At 44.7% G+C, this 19760-nt stretch overlaps 4 protein-coding genes across 42 annotated transcripts in view; 3 read left to right on the top strand and 1 right to left on the bottom strand.

Annotated features, from left to right (window-relative positions):
• Window positions 1-9: 9 nt before the first annotated feature.
• Window positions 10-2974, top strand: Cyp6u1 (Cytochrome P450 6u1). 4 transcript variants are annotated; one of them, XM_033378042.1, is made up of 3 exons: window positions 10-69; window positions 1131-2395; window positions 2453-2974. In XM_033378042.1, the coding sequence occupies exons 2-3, from the start codon at window positions 1357-1359 to the stop codon at window positions 2872-2874; spliced, it is 1461 nt and encodes a 486-aa protein (XP_033233933.1). In that variant the 5' UTR covers window positions 10-69; window positions 1131-1356; the 3' UTR covers window positions 2875-2974. The 4 variants fall into 4 exon arrangements, with proteins under 4 accessions (XP_033233933.1, XP_033233932.1, XP_002138177.2 ...); XM_033378041.1 differs by lacking the exon at window positions 10-69 and adding an exon at window positions 117-138; XM_002138141.3 differs by lacking the exon at window positions 10-69 and adding an exon at window positions 127-146.
• On the top strand, window positions 127-1085 carry Ufsp1 (UFM1 specific peptidase 1). Its single transcript, XM_001360132.4, has 2 exons — window positions 127-838; window positions 910-1085. Exons 1-2 carry the CDS (start codon window positions 275-277, stop codon window positions 1033-1035), a joined length of 690 nt encoding a protein of 229 aa, XP_001360169.3. The 5' UTR covers window positions 127-274; the 3' UTR covers window positions 1036-1085.
• Window positions 2975-5601: 2627 nt separating the features above from the next.
• The window catches only part of mim (missing-in-metastasis), a 38360-nt gene continuing 24201 nt past the window's right edge, over window positions 5602-19760 (top strand). For 29 of the 36 annotated variants that reach the window (XM_033379082.1, XM_033379081.1, XM_033379080.1 and 26 more), the window contains exons 1-2: window positions 5602-6568; window positions 14567-14831. In XM_033379082.1, the coding sequence (XP_033234973.1) occupies window positions 14760-14831 (72 nt within the window). In that variant the 5' untranslated portion in view covers window positions 5602-6568; window positions 14567-14759. The remainder of the gene's footprint in view (window positions 6569-14566; window positions 14832-19760) is intronic. The other 7 variants (XM_033379102.1, XM_033379105.1, XM_033379101.1 and 4 more) reach the window with 1 other exon arrangement.
• ppk25 (pickpocket 25) lies at window positions 17753-19699 on the bottom strand. Its single transcript, XM_002138140.3, has 6 exons — window positions 19365-19699; window positions 19031-19312; window positions 18875-18974; window positions 18627-18818; window positions 18333-18557; window positions 17753-18273 (listed from the first exon to the last, which is right to left on the bottom strand). Exons 1-6 carry the CDS (start codon window positions 19685-19687, stop codon window positions 17989-17991), a joined length of 1407 nt encoding a protein of 468 aa, XP_002138176.2. The 5' UTR covers window positions 19688-19699; the 3' UTR covers window positions 17753-17988.

Here is a 19760-nt window from a genome sequence, read left to right as displayed (position 1 = left end):
ATATTTCTGAGAGCTGTCACACTGTTCGAACGATTTCACTGCTGAGATTTCACTTTTGCATATGTATAGGTTTGTATATATATGTATATGTGTATATGTATGTATTTAAATAAAAAAAAACTGCAGCGACTCCAAAAGGTAATAAGGTAAACAACAGGTAATTGTGGCAAAAACAATCCCAGCAGGCGTGGATATATCAATACATCTGCTCCAGAACGATCAAGTTCGCACGATATAAACACTAACAGCCCGAATATCAGTCGAAGGCAGAGCAATGGACGTTAATAATGACCAGGCACCTGTCGGATTGAGCATCTCTCCGAAGACTTACGAATACGCGCTGCACGAAAACCCTCACCTGGCCCTGGCCCCACCATCGGAGAATGGCGAAACATTTCTTACGCGCGGTCGTTTCAGCTATTTTCATTACGGCTGCGACGGGCACCAGGATGCGGGTTGGGGCTGCGGCTATCGCACCTTGCAGACGGCCATCTCGTGGATTATAAATAAACGCAGCGATGCGGATCAACATGTGCCCTCGATACGGGAGATTCAGAATATATTGATTAGTCTGGCAGACAAGCCCGCCAGCTTCGAGGGCTCACGCGGCTGGATTGGCACCCTGGAGGAGTTCTACGTGATCGATGTGCTCTTTAAGTTGCCCTGCAAGATCCTACACACGAAGGAACTGTGCTCCCAGGAAGTGCTCGGCCAGATCCGCAGCTACTTTGTGGAATACCAGGGCTTCATACCGATGGGCGGCATAAGTGATACGGCCTCCAAGGGCATAGCCGGGTGGCACCGGACCCAGACGGGGGAGGTCTATCTGCTGATTGTGGTGAGTCAATTAACCCACTTGCGGCGACCACATTTCTGCCACTGACTGATGCGCAATTCCCTCTAATTTAGGATCCCCATTGCTCGGACGTGCCCAGCTACAAGCAGCTACTAATTGAACAGGGTTTTGTCCGTTGGATACACATCAGCGAGTTCCAGACGAGCACGTACAATCTGTGCCTCATTCTGCAGCAGTAGGCTCAGAAAAGTTGGCCAATAAAACAAGCAAAGCCAAATTGATTACGATACACTATAGCCTGCCGGTTTATAGCCTCGTTTTTCTTCTATTTTAGCGCTCGTTGCCCCGCTCGGTTCCCCCTCAATGGACATTATCGCTTTTTTGGCCAACCCACTGATAACCGCTATTCCATGACGATGGCACTGATAAGCCCGTGCCGGCACTAGCTACTGAAACAGCAAACCCGACGAACAGGCACGGCCACTGCCAGACAGAAAAAAAAACATTACACATTAGTAAGCAAAACGGGAAAAGACAACTACCGGTCTGCCAAGAGAAGCATGGATCTGCTGCACCGTGCCTTGCTCACCGCCGTCAGTGCACTCTCTCTCTTCTATGCCCTGGTGAAGATCAGCCTGGGCTACTGGAAGCGACGCGGCATTCTGCACGAGAAGCCAAAGTTCTTTTGGGGCAACATCAAGGGCGTTGTGGGCGGCAAAAGACATCTGCAGGACGCCCTGCAAGTCATCTACGCAAAGTACAAAGGAAGAGCGCCATTCGTTGGCTTCTTTGCATGCCTCAAGCCGTTCGTTTTGGTGCTGGACCTTGAGCTGGTGCGCCACATTCTCGTCAAACACGCTGGAAACTTCACCACGCGAGGTCTATATAGCAATGACGGCTCTGAGCTGCTATCGGGAAATCTTCTACAGCTGGACGGGCACAAGTGGCGGGCGCTCCACGCTCAATCCACGGGCGTGTTCACCCCAGCGAACATCAACAAGCTGCTGCCCAGGATCGTGCTGATCTCCAGGGGTGTCCAGAGAAGCCTGGGAAAGGAACGTCTGCAGACCCTGAACATCAACGAGCTGGTGGACAGCTATAACTTGGACGTGGTGGCCTCGATGGCTTTTGGACTGTCAGCCGATCACACGGAGTTCCGCCGGTGGACCCAAAGCTACTGGGGCAAGTTCAGTCTGTGGCGTGCCTATCTGGCATTGGAGTTCCCCCTACTCGCGCAGCTGCTCAATCACAAGAGCTACGCCGTATCGGCCATGGCCTACTTTCAAAAGGTGGTGCTCGGACAGCTGCAGGAACAGCGTAGGAGGGATCGCCAGCCACTGCAGACCTTCCTGCAGCTATATTCAAACATGGACCAGCCACTGGACGATGTCCAGATTGCAGCACAGGCCTTTGGCTTCATCCTGGCCGGACTGGTTCCCCTAAATGCCACCCTCAGCTTTTGTCTCTACGAATTGGCGCGGCAGCCGGAGCTGCAGGATCGAGTCAGAGCAGAGATTCGAAAGACTCTGGAACAACACAGCGGACAACTGACAACGGAAGGGCTGAAGGAGCTGCTGTACACGAAGCAAGTTCTGAATGGTAAGTGGGTGAAATTCCATACCACACACACATCCTGATCTTGACTTGCTCCTCCAGAAACGCTGCGCCTGCACACACCTTATCCTTTCTTGTTGCGCCGAGCCACCAAAGAGTTTGAGCTGCCCGGATCGGTATTTGTCATAGCACGGGGTAACAATGTTCTCATACCCACGGCAGCGATTCACCGGGATCCTGCCATCTATGAGGAACCCTTGCGATTTGATCCGGATCGCTTTGAGACCGAAGCCAAACGAACCCGGCCGGCCATGTCCTTTCTGCCCTTTGGCGACGGCTTGCGCGGTTGTATAGCCGCCCAGTTCGTGGAGCAGGAGCTGCTGGTGGGACTGGTGACCCTACTCCAATACCACAGATACACGCCCTGTTCCAAGACGACAATTCCCCTGGAGTATGACAATGGCAGGCTGCTGTTAATGCCAAAAACGGACATTCATCTGAATGTGGAGCGGGTGGACAACTAAGGGCAGTGCTAGCCAGCCCCTGGACTTACTATTTTGTATTGTTTTCCTCTGTATTTTTTATTGTACAAAGTTTTTATTTGTTTTTATATCTTTATTTGCACTAAGTTTGTTAATTTCTTTAAGCTCCGGTCTTGTGTGATAATGCAGACGATGATTTTATTTATACTTACTGCACCAAGATCAACAACCTGAACAAATAAATATACATATAAATTTGAAAAATTGCGAATTTGGGCCACTGATGATCAGAATAGCCGTACATTGTTGATAATTTTTCCATGCCAGCAGCTGGATGTGACAAAAGATGGGTATTACGACAACTAGGTGGCGCTGGGAAACATGCACATGTTGCTGGACAATACTCTGCATAATGGAATGAGAATAATTTGAAATACCCTTGCAAATTATAATACTGTCTCGATCATGAATAGAATATATAAACCAATTTAAGGCTTTAATCTATCTCAACGAAAGTTTGTACATTTTTGTCAAAGACAAGTAGTTCTGATAAAAACCTCTTGCCTTTATTAAGAAGCAGCTTAATTAAAAGGTCCATTTTCAGATCGGAAAAATGTTATTTTCAACCATAGCTAGAATTGAATTGCCATTTCGATAAAAAGTATATATGGTATAAATAAATAGTATTGTGATTTTTAACATAATGATATTTAACCGCCAAATGCGTTTCGATTATCGCACCAAAATACAGTTATTTTTAAAGGGGTTGGCTAAGTTATTTTTTTCATCGGTATATTTACGCTATATTTGTGAGGGTCAGATGGTCACAGGGGTGCTCTTTCTTGTTGATACATGCAACGAAAAACTGAGCCGGGAGAGCGTAATTTTGAATGAGCTATAACAAGCTTAATTTTGATTGAGCTAAAAGGGCAACAGGAAAAAAGCACGCACTTCTCGTATCCGTTTCTTGGGATTTTTCTCCCTTTCATTGTGGGATATCCTCTTTTCGCGGAGTGATTTTTCGACGCAACAATTTCCCTGCAACATTCCAGACACATTACCGTTGGCAAATTCAATTTTTATGGGCCAGACTCATGTGCCGAGAAATCGAGCAGCATGTCCCGCAACATTGGCATTCTGCATACCCTAGGAAAAAGGATATTGTAGAATTATGAATATGTTTGTCATCCCAAGCAAAAACAATTTATTTTCAATATATTATAATATTATTCAATATTATTTAATATTATTTTCAACATTTCAACGATATTTTAAAGCTTATTGTCTTCTTGTAGGGACCAAGAATAGGTATCAGGATCGAGATATATATACAAAACACTCATCATATACATGAATATGTTTAAAAAATGTCAATTTGAGAAAAGGTCTTTATTAGTTACGTTTTATCTTCATATCAATATTTATACTTTCATATAAAATTATCAAAATAGGGTATACAAAGGCCTATACTACGGCCTATACTATAAGGTTTTCGTTTAAACCTTTTTTACAGTAAATAGAATAGAAGCAAGGATTAAAAACTATCCAATCTTGTAGAAAATGTATTCATCATTGGGATAAAACTATGAGAGATTTAGTTAGTCAGCATTATTCAATGGAATATCAAAAACGAGGAAAATGTAAAATAGAATTTGAATTTGTCAGTATTTAAGGTATATTTTTAAAATGAGGCGGTATATTTCGGTGCTATTCTGAGGGTTATACTGTAGAAATACTGGTTTTCGCCGCGCTCCCATGGTATTTTAGTCAATTTCATCAATCTATTAATTTAATTTTCAATGCTATATAGAAATCCAATAAATGAAATTATTTCGAATAGGCCAATCATGTATAGAATTGATTCATCAATCGTACAAAATTGAGTGGGCATGGCTAAATGTTTTATATAGATAGTATTATTCAACGGAACAAAGAATTGGTCGTTTTTTGAATCGAATTTGAATTCGCCGCAGTTCGCTTTAGCAACAATGAGTCCCATTCCATACACAATGTTGCACATTCCATACAGACTGTTGCGGCAACATTTATTTGAAAACCGTATTTTAGTCAAAATAAAATACGTTAAGATAATTAAAAGAAGCAATCTTGTAAAAAATGTATTTATCTATGGGATAAATCTAAGTGGGCATCTATATAGCTTGAAATAGGCAATACCCGATTCGCCGCAGTTTCGCTTTAGCAACAATGAGTCCCATTCGATACACAAACGTGTTGCTAATGCCATGCACACATACCCTGGGGGAAATGGATGTTATAGAATTGTGAATACGTTTGCCTTCCAAGGCTCAGTAGGTATCAGGATCGACATAAACATATACAAGATACTAATAATGTACTTGAATATGTCTAAAGAATATCAATTTGAGAAAAGGTCTTAATAAATTACGTTTGATCTTCATATAAAATTAGCGAAATAGGGTGTACAAAGGCTATACACGCATCACGTCTTCAAATACCAGTAACATTGCGACTTTTTTTTTGTTGAACTTTTTCGTTTAACCCTTTTTTTATAATAAATACAATAAAAGCAAGGATTAAAAACTATCCAATCTTGTAGAAAATTGATTCATTAATCGTATAAAACTATGTGGGCATGGCTAAATGTTCTATATAGCTAGTAATATTCGACGGAAGATCAAAATCGAGGAATATGGAAAAAGAACTTGAATTTGTCAGTATATTTACGGTATATTTTGAAAATGAGGCGGTATGTTGCGGTATATTTCTGAGGGTAGGACGGTATATTTTATCGATAAGTCCGCGGTCACACTGTTTCTGCATTGTCGAATTTTTCCCGTTGGCCGTCGGTTACGCGGTGGCTGTTGCTATTTTTTAAAACAAATGTAAACTGAAGGCGCCTTTGAATTTGAATTAAAATGTGTTCTAGTGCCAGTCGGCATTATTCATAGAGTTTCTGTACCCTGACGCCGCTGTAAGTGGTTTAGAGCTGTGTTTGCGGGTTGTCTGTTTTTGTTTGTCTATAAGAAAATACGAACCTGAGTCGTCGCGTCGATGATACCGAAACGCAAAACGAAAGAAACCGAGAATGCTGTCGAAAAATTACAAGTAATCGAAAATAAGGCATAAAATAACAGTTAAAGAGACATCTAACTGTTGTCTGGCCGATGAAAAAAGGAGTGCGAAAAGTGCGCGAGAAAAATCACCGAAACCGAATTGCAAGGAGGAGGGAAAAGTGTGTATGGTTCGGATTTCGAGTTGAAAAGCGAATAATTTATGCAATTTTCAAAGGCAAACAGAAATTAAGCGTCTGTCTGCCATGCCAGTGAATGTGTGTGTGCGTGTCCCGTGTCTGTGAGTGTATAACAAAAGCAACAACAACTACAGGAGAGGCAAAGGACAGGATCAACGGTGCCGCGCCGCTCGGGGTAGTTTGTTTGAACAACACAGACCAGCCAAACCAGGAGGCGGACGGAGAGTGGGAGGAAAAGCAGGAGCAGGAGTTGAGGGCTGGCTGGGAGAGCGTGGAGCACTCACACGGGCACACACTCCTTTGTGCGCTTTTGCCGCCTGGAATGCAATGCTACAACAACAACCACAGGATGGTCTGAAGGGGAGGAAACGCTTAATTGTTTGCAGCAGCAGCGGCAGCATCCCGAAATCGCAAACAAACGACTGCATTTACGGCTCCGTGGGATACTTTTTTGTGTGCTGAAAGCAGATGCACGCCGACTGCTTGGAGAGAGGAGAGTGCATTGTAAGTATCCTTCAAGTGTTGCTTTGCTCTCCTTCTCCCCTTTCCTTGTGTGTGTTGAGCAGATAAATCAAGAACAAAAAAGCAAAATCAAGAAAGCACTTGGCCTCATTTGGAGTGGGCTAATTATAAAAGAGATTGTGTAGGACGGGGTGGAGGCAGCTGCAGTTCCGTTCCCTGACCAACAAGTATGACCAGCTTCCAGTGAGAAGAGGATAGATAGCAGCAGTAGCAGCACCAAGGACTTCCAGTGTCTATTCCAGTCAGCCATGAAAACTCCTTTCATTGCCAGACCAGACCGAAACAGCACTCGTACAAACTCCCCTTTTGAAGTTTCCGTCTGTTGCTGCTCTATTTGCGCAAGTGCAGGCTATGCTCTCCTTCTCCCTGTTCATCTTTGTTCAAGATTTTACCTGAATTGTTTCGTTATCTTCAATGAAATAAACCCGACTTAGGCTGGGGTCAGCTTTATTTTTTTGGGGTTGGTTCTGTTCTGGCTTGCAGCTGGAAGGGTTCCCCTAATCGGAACAGGAACCGGAGCAGCACGTTGACACTCGTCCAAACTCATCAGAATAATAACTGTTTATGTGAGGAATGTCTCTGCCTCTCCTTCTCCTTCTCCACAGTCATGCTCTCTTATCGCACGTTTTTGTTTGTAATGTCACGACGCCCTTTCGGCTAATGTGTATATGTGTGTGTGTGTGTGTTTGCGTACCTTTCAAACGACTTTGCTCTCTTTTTCTAATGGAAGAGATAAGCGGTAATTATTTTTAATATTATTCCACATTTCAGTTGTTTCTGGGATGGGCTTGGGCTGCTCGTGATTCTAGATTTTTCGCACATTTGTTTACACACTTTTTTACCCAATATTAGACACAAAAGGTTTCGTTCTTAGCGGATTCGTCTTCTCTCGTAAACGATACGCCTAGAATGTCGAATGGCGATGCACTCACACGATACCCTTTCAGATCCCTTGTTAGTGTGGCAGCTGTTGATCGCCTTTCTACGCAAAGCTTAAATTCTTTCTGGTAACAATAATAACGCTCTCTGTAAGTGTACAAAATTCAACAAATTTGAAAGTCTATCCTGGCTGACGATAATGATAAATGATACCTTGACCAAAAGAGCAGAAAATGTTGGCCCGGGTCTATCTGATTCTCGGCCAACCCGCTCCTAGAGTAACTCAATCCGGATGCTGGCACACCTGCTGGCGCAATTGCCAAAAATAAAAGGAGAGAACACGAGAAAATGCTAACAAGACAGAAGGAAAATGAAAAAAATTAACCGCAAACAGCTGTCGGGCATGAGGGTATTCCATTGCCTGCGCCTGCTCCTGCGCTGAATCAACAGCAAACTTGCGTCTTAATAAAATGCAAACAAGACTGCACAAAAGGAACACACACTCAAATAAATATAAATAATCGTATCTTTATGGAGAAAGGCCTCCCGGCTCCCGGTGCATAGGCAAACACAGTAGGCTGGCGACTTGGTTCTTCTCCAGAGCCCAACACAATTGCTAAACAAATAACGTAGGGAAGCTCTATACTACCATTGGATACCCCCTAATCGAAGGTAGTTTTTTGCACAATAATTTATGTACATATTGTACGCCCCAGTTATATACTCCTATATGTGTGTACATAATTGAGAGGGCGACGTGGAGGCTTGGCAAAAATTGAAATCAAAACGTCAGATGCGTGGGGATCAAATTTGGTTGTTCCACCTCTAATCGTGTTTTGGGTGTCTATCTAGATATTCGGGTGTTACTTGCGTCTGCAGAAAACATCATACCCTGGGCAACGACGAGCAAGGGAAATCGAGGAGTAGCGAAACGACGCGAAGCGAAGCAAAGACAACGAAAAAGCATTTACGTAAACTCTGTTTGCTCTCCGATGCTTTTACCGTTACCTTTCAGCCGTGTAATTTTTAATTATGCAGCATACGTTATTTTTTGGATTTTATTTTCGGATAATACTGCAAGCAAGAAGGCTGTCCGGGCACTATTTTGAGCCGGCTTGTCAATTGGTGAGCAAAAAAAAAAATGGCTGGGAACATTTCCAGGCTCAATTTTTCTTACTGACTGAATGACTGCATTTGTTTGCATGACGCCGCCACTGCTGCCGTCGCCGCTGCCGCTGCTGCGGCTGCAGTTTGTAACGGTTGCTTGTGTCGTTTGTCTGGGCGCCCACTCGCCACTCGCCAAACGAATTTCGTTTTCGTTTGATTAGTGGACTGCATGGGTGTGCATTTGGCTGGTTGGGATGGTTGGATGAATGGATTCATGGAGAGGCGTGAATCCATTTATACATACACACTTCATTTTATGTATATGTACATATAAATATATGTATGTATGTATGTATGTATGTATGTATTTGAGGCACGCCCACTCTCGGTGCTGACCTATTCGGCCTATTTCGTAACTACTTTCGATTTTGCTGGCTTTTCCGCCACGTAAAGCCGCCTCGATTCCTCTCCGGGACTTCTTGGTGCTGTGTCGCGTGTGTCGTGGCAAGAACGAACGAGAATGTCAAGAGTTCAGCTATAAAACCGACACTCTAATGGATTTCCTTCTTGCGCCCTCATATGGGCATTAATTATGGCCAGGCCGAAATGGTTGAGGAAGTCTCTTGTCCATTCCAAATGCGGGCAAAACAAAAGCTCTGCAAAGACCAAAGAGAACAAGGAGATAGCAAAACAAACAAAAAACGCGGAGAGCTACAAAGTACTCAACGAATCATGAGAAGTGATGGAAGCAGAATGAGAGGCAGGAGATGGAAAGACAGCAAAAGAAGAAGAGTCCAAACAAGAGACCAGGAGTGGAAAAGGCAACAGAAGAACAAAAGACAAAGAAGAGAACGTGATTATGAAACCGGCAGACAACACACAAGCAGACGTGAAAAAGTGCGAGAGTACCATACGCCGGTTAACTAACGGCACTTTTGTTTAACACTAACAAGAAAATGGCGCGGCAAAAGCGGACAAAGAAGAATAGGAAGAGCAACTGTGTGCGCGGGCACAAGGAGAAGAATTAGGAGATAAAAGGAGCCGAAAGGAAATACGTACACACATACATATGTATGTACACATATGATTTAAATACTAACAGAATATTTAAGTCTTTTTCCCTGAGTCTATTTTACAATTATTATAAATTTCACTGCTTTTCAGAAAGTATCAATTTTCGAGGTTCATGCGTATGTTTTTGTAGTATGTAAATCTGTGACTTTGCAAGTTCGCTTTTCATTTGCCTGCGAAATATTTTCACATTCTAATAAGTTTTCCCACAGGCTGATGCTAATTTCATCGATTTATCATGATCATGCGAGTGGAAAATCTCTTAATATAGCCCGAAACATGCTGTAAGGCAATGCCATATCTCTGTATCGCCTGTCTCTCTCTCCCTCCCCCCATGGGTTGTGGGGCCAAAGTAGATCTGTTCTGTGCCCCGCCATGTGTAAACATACGTACGTACATACATACATATGTACATAAATGTATGCACAAATCGATTAAACGTGGCTAAATGCCGAAAGTTTATTTCCAGAGGGAACCCACACACATGCAAACATATATGTACACACACACAGACTGGTTGTGTGGTGTCTGCAGATTTGTGGGCGTTTGTTGTTGCGAAATATTTATGTTTTCTGTTCTACTTTTTGGTTGGTTCTACCTCTCACTCCCACTCTCTCACTGTCTTGCGATCGATAGTACATAGCTTGCAACACGTGTGGCAAAAGCAAATCGATTGTGCTTCCCGAGTCCCTGCTGATTAGATAACACAACCGAAGCATAACCAGAAACCTTATCAATCAGGTTATCAGGCTAACAGCCTATTATCCAATAGATTGGACGCATTTCAGCAGCCCTCGAAACGAGCTGCGAATTATTCAATTAATTGAGAACAAAACTCGAAAACAGAAAGCAACGAAAAAAAAAACAAGAAATCCGCTCAATATTGCTCCACCATAAACATTGAGTATTTTCCTTTTTGCGCTATATTTTATTCATAGAAAATTTGGGTTAATGACGCGCCATACGAGACTGTGTGTGTTTGTGGGGGCAGAGGAAAAGCAGATGCCCTCACCGAATCCCAGAAAGAAGCAGAGAAATCAGAAAAAAAAGAAACATCAAATGGAATGAAAATGCAAGGCAAAGCACAGATGACGCTAAAGATAGAAAATCACACATACTCGCAGATAAACACACTTAAATGCTGGTGTATGTGTGCGTGGTGACGTTGTCGATTTTGTTCGAGCAATATAAAAAACTTGATCTTTAGATTATCATCATCGTTTTATGCGTTCTTTTTTGAACGGCCCAGCATCTCGCTTTCCCAGCTGGCTCGACTGGAGCCAGGCCCCTGATCCACCCCAGATCCACCCCAGACCCACGGAGAGACCAAGGGCCGAGACATCTCGACACTTGGCGGCTGGCCACAGATGCTCACTGTTGTCGTTGTTGCCGGTTTGTTGCCGGTGAAAGTGTAAAGTCATGGGGGCTCTCGGCGCTCTCGGATGCACAACAATTGCCATCTACAAAGTATCGTTTACCTTGCGGCATTAGATAGAGACGACACCTCGTACCGTATAAATCTGGCAGAAGCCCAAGTCCCATAGCAGACCTCTCTCTGTCCCACACATTTATATGCAGCTGTAATATTATTTGTTTAACCGGAATCCCCTTGGAACTTGGAAAGACAAACATTCGTACATAAATAGATGGAGTGGATAAGACAGTTTCCAGCAGTGGATTATCTGATTGTTGCTTTACGAAGGAGAAGCAGTGCCGAAACGAAAGTGCTTCCTCCAAAGGAAATGTGTCACATTTTAAGAGTGGAAACCCTCAGACTTGCAAACCATTTCCCACCGATAAGAACACTATCCAAGTTCCAAGCTTTGTTGATTTTCCTGAAACAATGCCTATTTTAAGAGTGTGAACCACAATGTGGCATACAACACAGCCCTGATATCGGTCAACATATGGCTCATACTATAGTTTTTTCTTGATTGGTTTATCAGCTGGTTTTTACTTTTAAACGGAATTAGCTGTAGCCCAAGAATAATTGTTACTCAGCACCTTCTCAGTCGTTAAAGCGCTCGCCTCCAAGAAATGCCGTTAAAGCTTTCTTGGTTCCTTGCCTCTGCCGCTCTGCCGAGCCCTAGTCTTCCGAGCGGTTGCTCGGACACGGACGCGTTGCCGGTCTGCCCTAAACGTACTCACTCATCTGCATTTACGCATAATTGCGCTGCTCTCAAGGAGAGGGGGGGAGAGAGGGACTGGAAAGAGAGGTGCGTGTGCGTCCATCATTTGGTGAGCAATTAACAGCAACAACAGCTCTGTCGCCCTTGACAGAAGTGGTGTCTGGCAGCATTTGCCGCCGCTTCTCTGGGACTGTCAGTCAAGTCGCTTCCTGTAATAGAAATCCATGCAACATGCAACAAGACATGCGAGTTGTGTATACAAATCTCCCTTTTACCCCACAACGCAGCTTCCGCTTCTGTTTCAACAGAAATCTCAGTGAAACCGCAGGCTACAGGGAGAGAGAGAGAGAGAGAGAGAGAGAGTAAATAGGGCGGAAAATTATGCGTAGTTGGAATTAAAACGTATCCCGGCCTAGACACCACACAACTCCAACAAAAGCATCGTCATCATCATCAACTTGACATTTGTGTGTGTGTGTGTGTGCTGTATGTGTGTGTGTGTGTGTCTTGATGCGGGCTTATTCCACAGATCCCTGATTCCAGAGTTTCCAGTTCCCTTTTGATTCCCATTGATGTACCCTTGAAAAAAGAGGCGTAGAACCCAACAGATCAAACAAGTTCTTGATTCTTTCTGGATGTTTGTATTTTCTAAAGGTAAGGGTATCTAAAGTTTGGCCTGCTCAATCCAGCATTCCCCTTTTTGTTCCCATTGTTTTTTTTTGCTCTTCTTCTTTGGGGTATTTTGCGAAATTGTTGTTTTCCTGTTGGGAAGCGACTTTTTGTGGTGCTCTGTTGTTTTTGTTAATGCACGATTTGGTAATTTGGCTACTGCCCAAAAGAACGGCCTCCCCCGTTCCGAGGGGTCAGAGCACGATCTGCAGCAGGCCTGACCCCCAGCTCGGTTCGGTGGCCTCTGCTCTGGATTTCCCAAGCATCCAGAGCGTTTATCTTCACGTTGGGAAAACGCCGCCTGCTTCCGCCGAGCCGTGGATAAGAAATATGCAGATACATTTTAGCTATACATACATATGTATGTACATATGTATGTATGTACATACTCGCTCGACCAGTTGTAGGCTTATGATTTAAGTGCAACCGCACGATAACTGGGTCAATGTTTTGTATATCCAATGCAGGCATATGTATATATGTAAATATGAAAACCAGATTTAAGTCTGTCAATTGCCAAAAAAAGAAGAAAACAAAAACTTATTTCCGCACTGCAAAGGAAATTGCAACTCTGCGAGCACTGCAGATCTGCAGCAGAGCAGTAGCAGAGCAGCTGCAGAGCAGTAGCAGAGCAGCAGCAGCGATGCCTGTCATCGTTTGCTTTGTGGCCACAATTTTATCTCGAGAGGTCATTTACACTACTATTCCACTAAGGCGGAGACAGAGAGAGAGAGAGAGAGAGAGAGAGAGAGAGAGAGAGAGAGAGAGAGAGGGAGAGATAGAGAGAAAAGATGCAGGTCTACTTGTTTAGTACTTCCATTCGCTCTGCCTTGCTCCGTCTGCCTTTGTGTGCGATTGTGTGAGTGCGTCTGCCTTTTCGCCGCGACTTTGTTGTGCGCGCTTGCTGCATACCCTTTGGCGGAGGGTATGATGGGCACAGTCTGTGATTTGCAACCCAGATCTCCTGAGGGGCTCATATAACATATAACAGTTTATCGATCGGTCTTCAGGGGTGTGCAAAGCCTCGACTCCGCTTGCTGGTTTTCTTTCCTTCTTTCTTTTTCCACAACTTGTTCTTTGACGGCGCTGATGCTTTTCTCTGCGAGTATCCACAGTCGCAGACCGCAGTCCTAGACCCATAGACAAAAGATACGCAGTCTGGGCAATCAGCACTCGTTGTTGTTGTTGTTGTTGTTGTTGTTGTTGCTGCTGTTGCTTTTTATCATTTGTGTGCCTTGGCTTCCTTCACGCTTGAGTATCTATTGTGGACGCTTTCTGAATGCATTGATGATGTACACAAAAAAAAACACATGTATAAGAACTTCACTCGGAGTTGCCGTCAATGTCATAATCAGCCCAAAAAGAGTAAGATATGGCCTCAAGTGCAGGTCTCACTTGAGTTATGGCCATTAAGACTTGAGACTCGAGCCGCGCCTGGGCCTCTTTCAGGGCTGGCTGGCCCGCGGTCGAAGGTTAATGCAACAACTTGACTCTGAAAATCTGTACGTTTGACGCCTCTCAAGCACTAATTGCTCTCAAGGCTCGCACTTTCGAAAACCGTACAACAGGCGGAGAACCCCAGCAGACACGTACCCAACGACTTACAAATGGGTCACAACTATTGCACTTCCCTAATGAAAGTCGTTTGCATGGGCCTCAGGCCTCAGGTCTAGTGCTTCGACGATAATTCGTATTTATGCTGTGGACGCGCAACTTGCAACTTCCTGTGGGCGGACGGGCGCTGCCCACCCCCTCCTATCAATTATCGATTAATAATTAACAATTAGGCCCACTGCATGAACAATAAATCATGGCACTGATAGCTCTCTCCCAATGTGGGTCAACGATCCCCAAATGCAGTCCCCATGTTGCGCCTACGCCAGAGGGAAACTCCCTCTCTCCATCTGTCATAATTAAGCATAATTTCTTGTTTGGGAAGACATCGTTTTACATCTCTGATTATTTACGAGAGCTCGTCCGGACCCGCCTTAGAAGCCGACAAAACTCCGGTAATTTATGATCCAGATGAGACACAGATTTCCACTCGGAAGTGCTTGTAGATTAGTTTGTTAAGTAATTCTATTTATACGTCTGTACTAAATTACTATGTTTACATCTTTTACAGATCCCCCGCTCATCACTTGGCTTTTCCAATCAAAATGAAACAAAAGTAATCGAATGAATAACATACATACATCTAGAAGGAAACCAGTCAATCCGAGCGAATAACTGAACGAATAACGAAATCCGAAATTCGAAATTCGAAATTCGATCGACCCTAACCATATCGAGAGCAAGTCACATAAAACTAAGGAAAAATGGATCTAAGTCTGGAACGCGATAGCTCTGCTCTGGGGAGTCTTTTCCAACAGATTATCAATGACATGAAGGTGAGTTCTTTTTGATGTTTCAGCGGAAATTCGAAATCGCTTTCGAACACGAGCATTTCGACAGAAAGTTCTGTTCCGTCTGTGGGTTCTGTTCTGGGAATTCCATATCAATTTTGGGGGAAATCTCCGTCCACACTTTCTCCCTCTCTCTCTCTCTCTCTCTCTGTCTCTCAGACTCTCAGTCTCTTTGAACCGCCTCAAATAACATTCGGAAAATAAACAAAATGGAATTATGCTTTTGCTTTTTGCTGTAACTTGTTCTCATTGTCTCCAATTGTGTCTCAGAGTGTGTCAAGAACTCTCGGCATTTGGCCGGAATTCTCTCGTGTGTAAACAAAAACCTCGAGCGCAGAAAAAAGAGAAGAAACAAAATAATTAAAGGCAAGGTCAGAGACAAAAACCATTTAGTTCTGATATAGAGTCATAAATGAATGCAAAAGGGTTTTGAAATTCAGTTTTTTAATACCGAAAATTATCGTATTTTTTGAAAATTGTTTTAATGTCAAAAGCAGCAATTAAATTACAGAATAGCAAGAGGAAAAACAAGACAAATTCCGCACATTCCGCATTTCGCATTTATCTAAAGCCCCTTGAGGAGACACAACGAAACGAACCGAACGAAACGTTGCCAGGCGCATTTTGGTTGTTTCGGTTATTTTTTTTTTTATTAATTGATTTTATTGCCAAGTGTCTATTGCGTGGTATCAATAATTTATGGCTCTCATGACGCCATTTGGGGCAACTGACTTTCGTACATAGTAAATGTTTATTGCGCCTGTATACAATTCCATTTAACAAGACTAAATTAATGCCGAGCGGAGCCGAGCCTTTGGGGGAGGGGGAGGGACCGATGGGCTGGGCTTGGATGAACTACCGACAGCTGCCAATGATTAGGAACCTAATGGCATGAATTTAAAGCAGGTAATACATTAGAATGCCGCTCGGAAGCACTTTGCCTCCCTTTTTCTCCCTCATTATCATTCCCCAGCGTGTAGGCTCATCCTCTCTTTAAGTAGAACAGAATAAAGGCCACACGAATATGTTTATACCCTTCTTTTAAAGGGATTATGTATTATATAGTAGTTGCAGAATGTCAGAATGATCTTTCCATGCACTGAAATGGCTGATCCCATCTCGTTTCACCCCATCATCAGCTGCCTATTCCCAAGCCAAGACTTCCCATGGGAAGGGCATTTCCAGTTGAGCTCTCTGAGAAAGTTCTCTCCTCTCCCCTCTATCCTCTTTGCTCGTTCCTCTTTGCTCTTTCCTCTTGCTTCATTTGACATGCAGTGTGAGTGGGAGCGCATTTGGAAACGAAAATTACATTTTCAGCACATTCAACACTCTCGTACGCCGCGCTCTCGCTGCCGACAGCTGCTCTGTCTGTTCGTCATTGCTCTCTGGACAGGTGTCGGAATTCGTTTCGTCTGCCCGAAAATAAACTAACGGCTGGTCGGAGGAGGAGGAGGAGGAGGATGAAGGAGTAGGAGTTGCAGTTGAAAGAAAGAAGATAAGAAGTGCCGCCTTGTGGCCGCCTGCTGCTGCTGCTGCTACTATTAATAGCAAAGTCCCTCTAAGCATCACTCTTAGGCAAGGTGAGGCATCCTCCCCAGAGTCCTCTCTCTCAATGGCATAATTAGCTTGAGTGAATGTCGTCACAACGCAGAGGATGAGTGAAGAGAAAGTAAGCGAAAATATCATACCTTATATCGAAATACACCCTGCCCGCGGAGAGTAGGACTTAGCTTTTTGGCTGGAGAGCAAAGTGCGAAGAGCGTGGAGAGCATCGTACATACACTGTTGCTGCGGTTGTCTGATGCGGGCGAGTGCATTTGGTATTTATGAAATTTGGAAATTGTTCAACACGCAATTGTGCAGAGGTTGTTGTTGTTCGTTTCAACCTGAGTGTGAACTAGAGCAGAAACACATACTATGCCGAGAGAACGTGTGCAATATGCCCGAGTGTGTGCCCGTGTGCCCGTGTGCTTGTGTGTGGATCATCTTACCGAGTAATTCTTGGCTTTTGCTTTGCTCGGCCTCATTCATGGCTAAAGATTGTTGGCTGCGGTTCTTTGTTGTTCTCTCGCAAAGTTGCCAAATGCCAATGTAAATGTCACAAATGTGGAAGAGATGCAACCCAAGACAGAGAGAGAGAGAGAGAGAGAGAGGGAGGCGGCGGTGTTCCCAAAGGTTAAACAGCCCCAAACAGAGCGATCTATCCATCCATCCACTCCACACACTAAAATTAGTTCCATTTTAATTGCTTGGCTGGCTCTCCGTCTGGCTTTTGGTCTTAATTTATTTTTTGGCAACAGACCAGAACAAATTTATGCCAGAAACAGAGAACTTCTTGGATCTAGCCATTATAATTTCCATAATAAGCGTAAAGGAACGAAAACAGCGTTCCTTTTTTTGTTGTTGTCTGTTGTTTACATTATTTGCTAATTCTTATTTATGAATTGGTTTCCTAACGGCTTCTTCCAGCCGGCAATTGAAAAGCTTCTAATTTTCCGATCCAGGTTCAATCCGCGCCAAGGAACACGCAACGCCAAAGAAACTAAAATTAAGCAAAACTTTAAAGGTTGTTAGCTTTACCAACAATTATGTTTCGCTTCGCTGACTGCACTCGGCTTTTGGCCAAGTATGGACGAATGTGTGTAAATTGAAGACACCACAAACTCCCCCAAGACTCCCCTCGGAGCCGAGCCAAATTGTCACATTTGAGAAATGGAAATCTCCGCTTTAAAGTGATTTTCCACTGCAGTTGTTGCTTCACTGTCTTCCGCAAAAAGTGAAAATTTCCCTGCTCTCTGAACTGAACCGAACTCCCCCCTTCCCCCTGGCTAACGTGTGTGGCATGGCGGCTTTCTTCTCTGCAAAGCCAAGTAGCCACTTTTGTGGCTTCCCCTTAAGGGCCTCTCTTTACGATGCTCTTGGCCATCCAGCCACTTTGATGTCATTAAGCTGACAACAATTCCATTTCTTTATGTCTCTGCTAATGTACGTGTCATAAGGAAATCTTTCTAGTTCTGTTTTTCTGTTTTATTTTAAGTTGAAGACTAGTTGTAAGCTTAAAAATAATTTGTAGAGTTAAAAAAGCCAAAACTGTTTATTTAAAGCTAAGGAAAATTAAAGATCAAGTTAATTTACTCAAAAATCATGGCTTCCTAAAGGTGAACCACTTTCTTTTCCCATCCGGAGCACGGTCTTGGGGGATCCTGGGCCGGCATTTGCATTGGACCACTAGAAAGTGCAATAACAGATGTATCAGACCATAGAAGGTCATGAAGCTAGCGCCTAGAAAAAGTCCGATGGCTCCGCCAAAGGACATAATCAGCTGATCCGTGCTGAAGACCACGCGACGCTTCATCCCCATCTTGGGCAGTTCCAGCTTAATGATGATCGTCCGCTCGAACTGCTCGCCCACGTAGCTCTGATCGCCCTGAGAACGAGAAGATATATAAATCGCAGTTTGTTGGATGCCTTCGGGGGGATACTCACTCCGCTCTGTTCGTACTCCTCGATGATGCTGTACGTTGTCTCTCGACACAGGGAGAAGCAGTGGCAGGGCCTTTCCAGCCAATTGGATTCGGCCAGGCAGAGCATTCCGGTCACATTGCAGATGGGGGCCTGTGGGGCAGCCGCATAAAAGAAGGGCTTGCAATGGCACATGCTCAGGGCCCAGTTGATGCGGCACTCAAGACGACACAGGCTCGGATGGTAGGGCTGTACACAGAGAGAGATCAGGGCTTGGGAGTCCCGTTCAAGAACGAGCCGACCTTGATGGAAACTCACGCTGTAGTACCGGAGATTGTTCTCGTCGTGATAGCGACACTTCCGATAGGCCACCGGCAGGTTGCGCACTTCCCTGTCCGCCGAAATGGAGCTAATCAGCAGCTTGAGGACGTAGGAGCTCTTGGTCTTGGCGTCGAAGGTGATGGTGCGTCGGTCGTGGGGCAGCATCAGTTCATTGACATCGTGCATATACTGCGAAAGAGCATGAAAATGGAGTCGATTTTTTCCCCAGAGATGCTGGCGCTCACCAGAAACACATGGGTCTGGATGCTGTTGAAGGGCTTGTGCATAAACTGGCATTCGTTGAAGAAGCCGCACTGCCGCACAGGCGTTACGTTCAGGGTTTCTCTGGAAGAGACCGAGAGGCTAGCGACGGAAGAAATCCGAGTGCAAGGAGAACTCACAGCCTGCCATAGGGATTGCCGTAGCGCGTCAATTGGCTCGTGGACTGGCAGAGACCCACCTCCGTGACGATGGGCGCCATGAGGACAGGTCTGGGACTGGGCAGGACTTTCTCCTGCAGCGCCAGCAGCATGTCCACATAGGCGAGATTGCTCAGAGTGGTGTCGTTCTCGAAGGGCTTCAGGGTCTCCAAATTGTTGTACCGCAAGCGATTCAGCACATAAAGGAACTCTTTGTAGTAGGCAGCCTTGGCGGGGTCCTGAGTGGGATCCACTGCCCAGGTGCTAGATCGATGGCGACTTGTTAAACTGAATAGTCTCTGGAAAAGACACTCACTCTCTGATGAGCTTCGCCACCTGCTCCTCCGTCTCGTAAGTCGTGCAGAATGTGAGCCCGATAAAGGTGAAGTTGCGCAGCGCGAAGAGATACTCGTACTCGTAGACAATCGGATTGTTGCGGAACCGCTCCCACTGCGAGTAGCAGCTGCTGATGGCGTAGTAGGCCGAGGCCAGGATCATGGCCAGCCAGAAGAGGCGCTCCACCCAGTGCAGGTCCCGCCTAGCCAAATACGGCATCCCGTGGACGGCCGAGTCCTGACAGAACTCGGCCCACCAGTCGTGCGACCGGCACTTTTCCTTGCTATCCTCCTGGTGTTCCATTATGGACTGAACAAAGAGGCAATGCAGGGGCGCTCTGCAATGCCCTGATGCCCTGATGCCCTGATGTGCGCCA

The sequence above is a fragment of the Drosophila pseudoobscura genome, chromosome 3 (genome assembly GCF_009870125.1).
Source record: "Drosophila pseudoobscura strain MV-25-SWS-2005 chromosome 3, UCI_Dpse_MV25, whole genome shotgun sequence".
Classification (NCBI taxonomy): Eukaryota; Metazoa; Arthropoda; class Insecta; order Diptera; family Drosophilidae; genus Drosophila; species Drosophila pseudoobscura.
Note: the sequence above shows the minus strand (reverse complement) of the source record. Positions and strands in the feature narration are given on the sequence as shown.

Excerpts from the sequence above, each read along its gene's own strand:
- Ufsp1 (XM_001360132.4), top strand. The coding sequence starts at position 275 with ATGGACGTTAATAATGACCAGGCACCTGTCGGATTGAGCATCTCTCCG. Across the intron at positions 839-909 it reads AGGTCTATCTGCTGATTGTG|GATCCCCATTGCTCGGACGT; the intron begins GTGAGTCAATTA and ends CCTCTAATTTAG.
- Cyp6u1 (XM_033378042.1), top strand. The coding sequence starts at position 1,357 with ATGGATCTGCTGCACCGTGCCTTGCTCACCGCCGTCAGTGCACTCTCT. Across the intron at positions 2,396-2,452 it reads CACGAAGCAAGTTCTGAATG|AAACGCTGCGCCTGCACACA; the intron begins GTAAGTGGGTGA and ends TTGCTCCTCCAG.
- ppk25 (XM_002138140.3), bottom strand. The coding sequence starts at position 19,687 with ATGGAACACCAGGAGGATAGCAAGGAAAAGTGCCGGTCGCACGACTGG. Across the intron at positions 19,313-19,364 it reads GTGGCGAAGCTCATCAGAGA|CACCTGGGCAGTGGATCCCA; the intron begins GTGAGTGTCTTT and ends CCATCGATCTAG. Across the intron at positions 18,975-19,030 it reads GGCAATCCCTATGGCAGGCT|AGAAACCCTGAACGTAACGC; the intron begins GTGAGTTCTCCT and ends GGTCTCTTCCAG.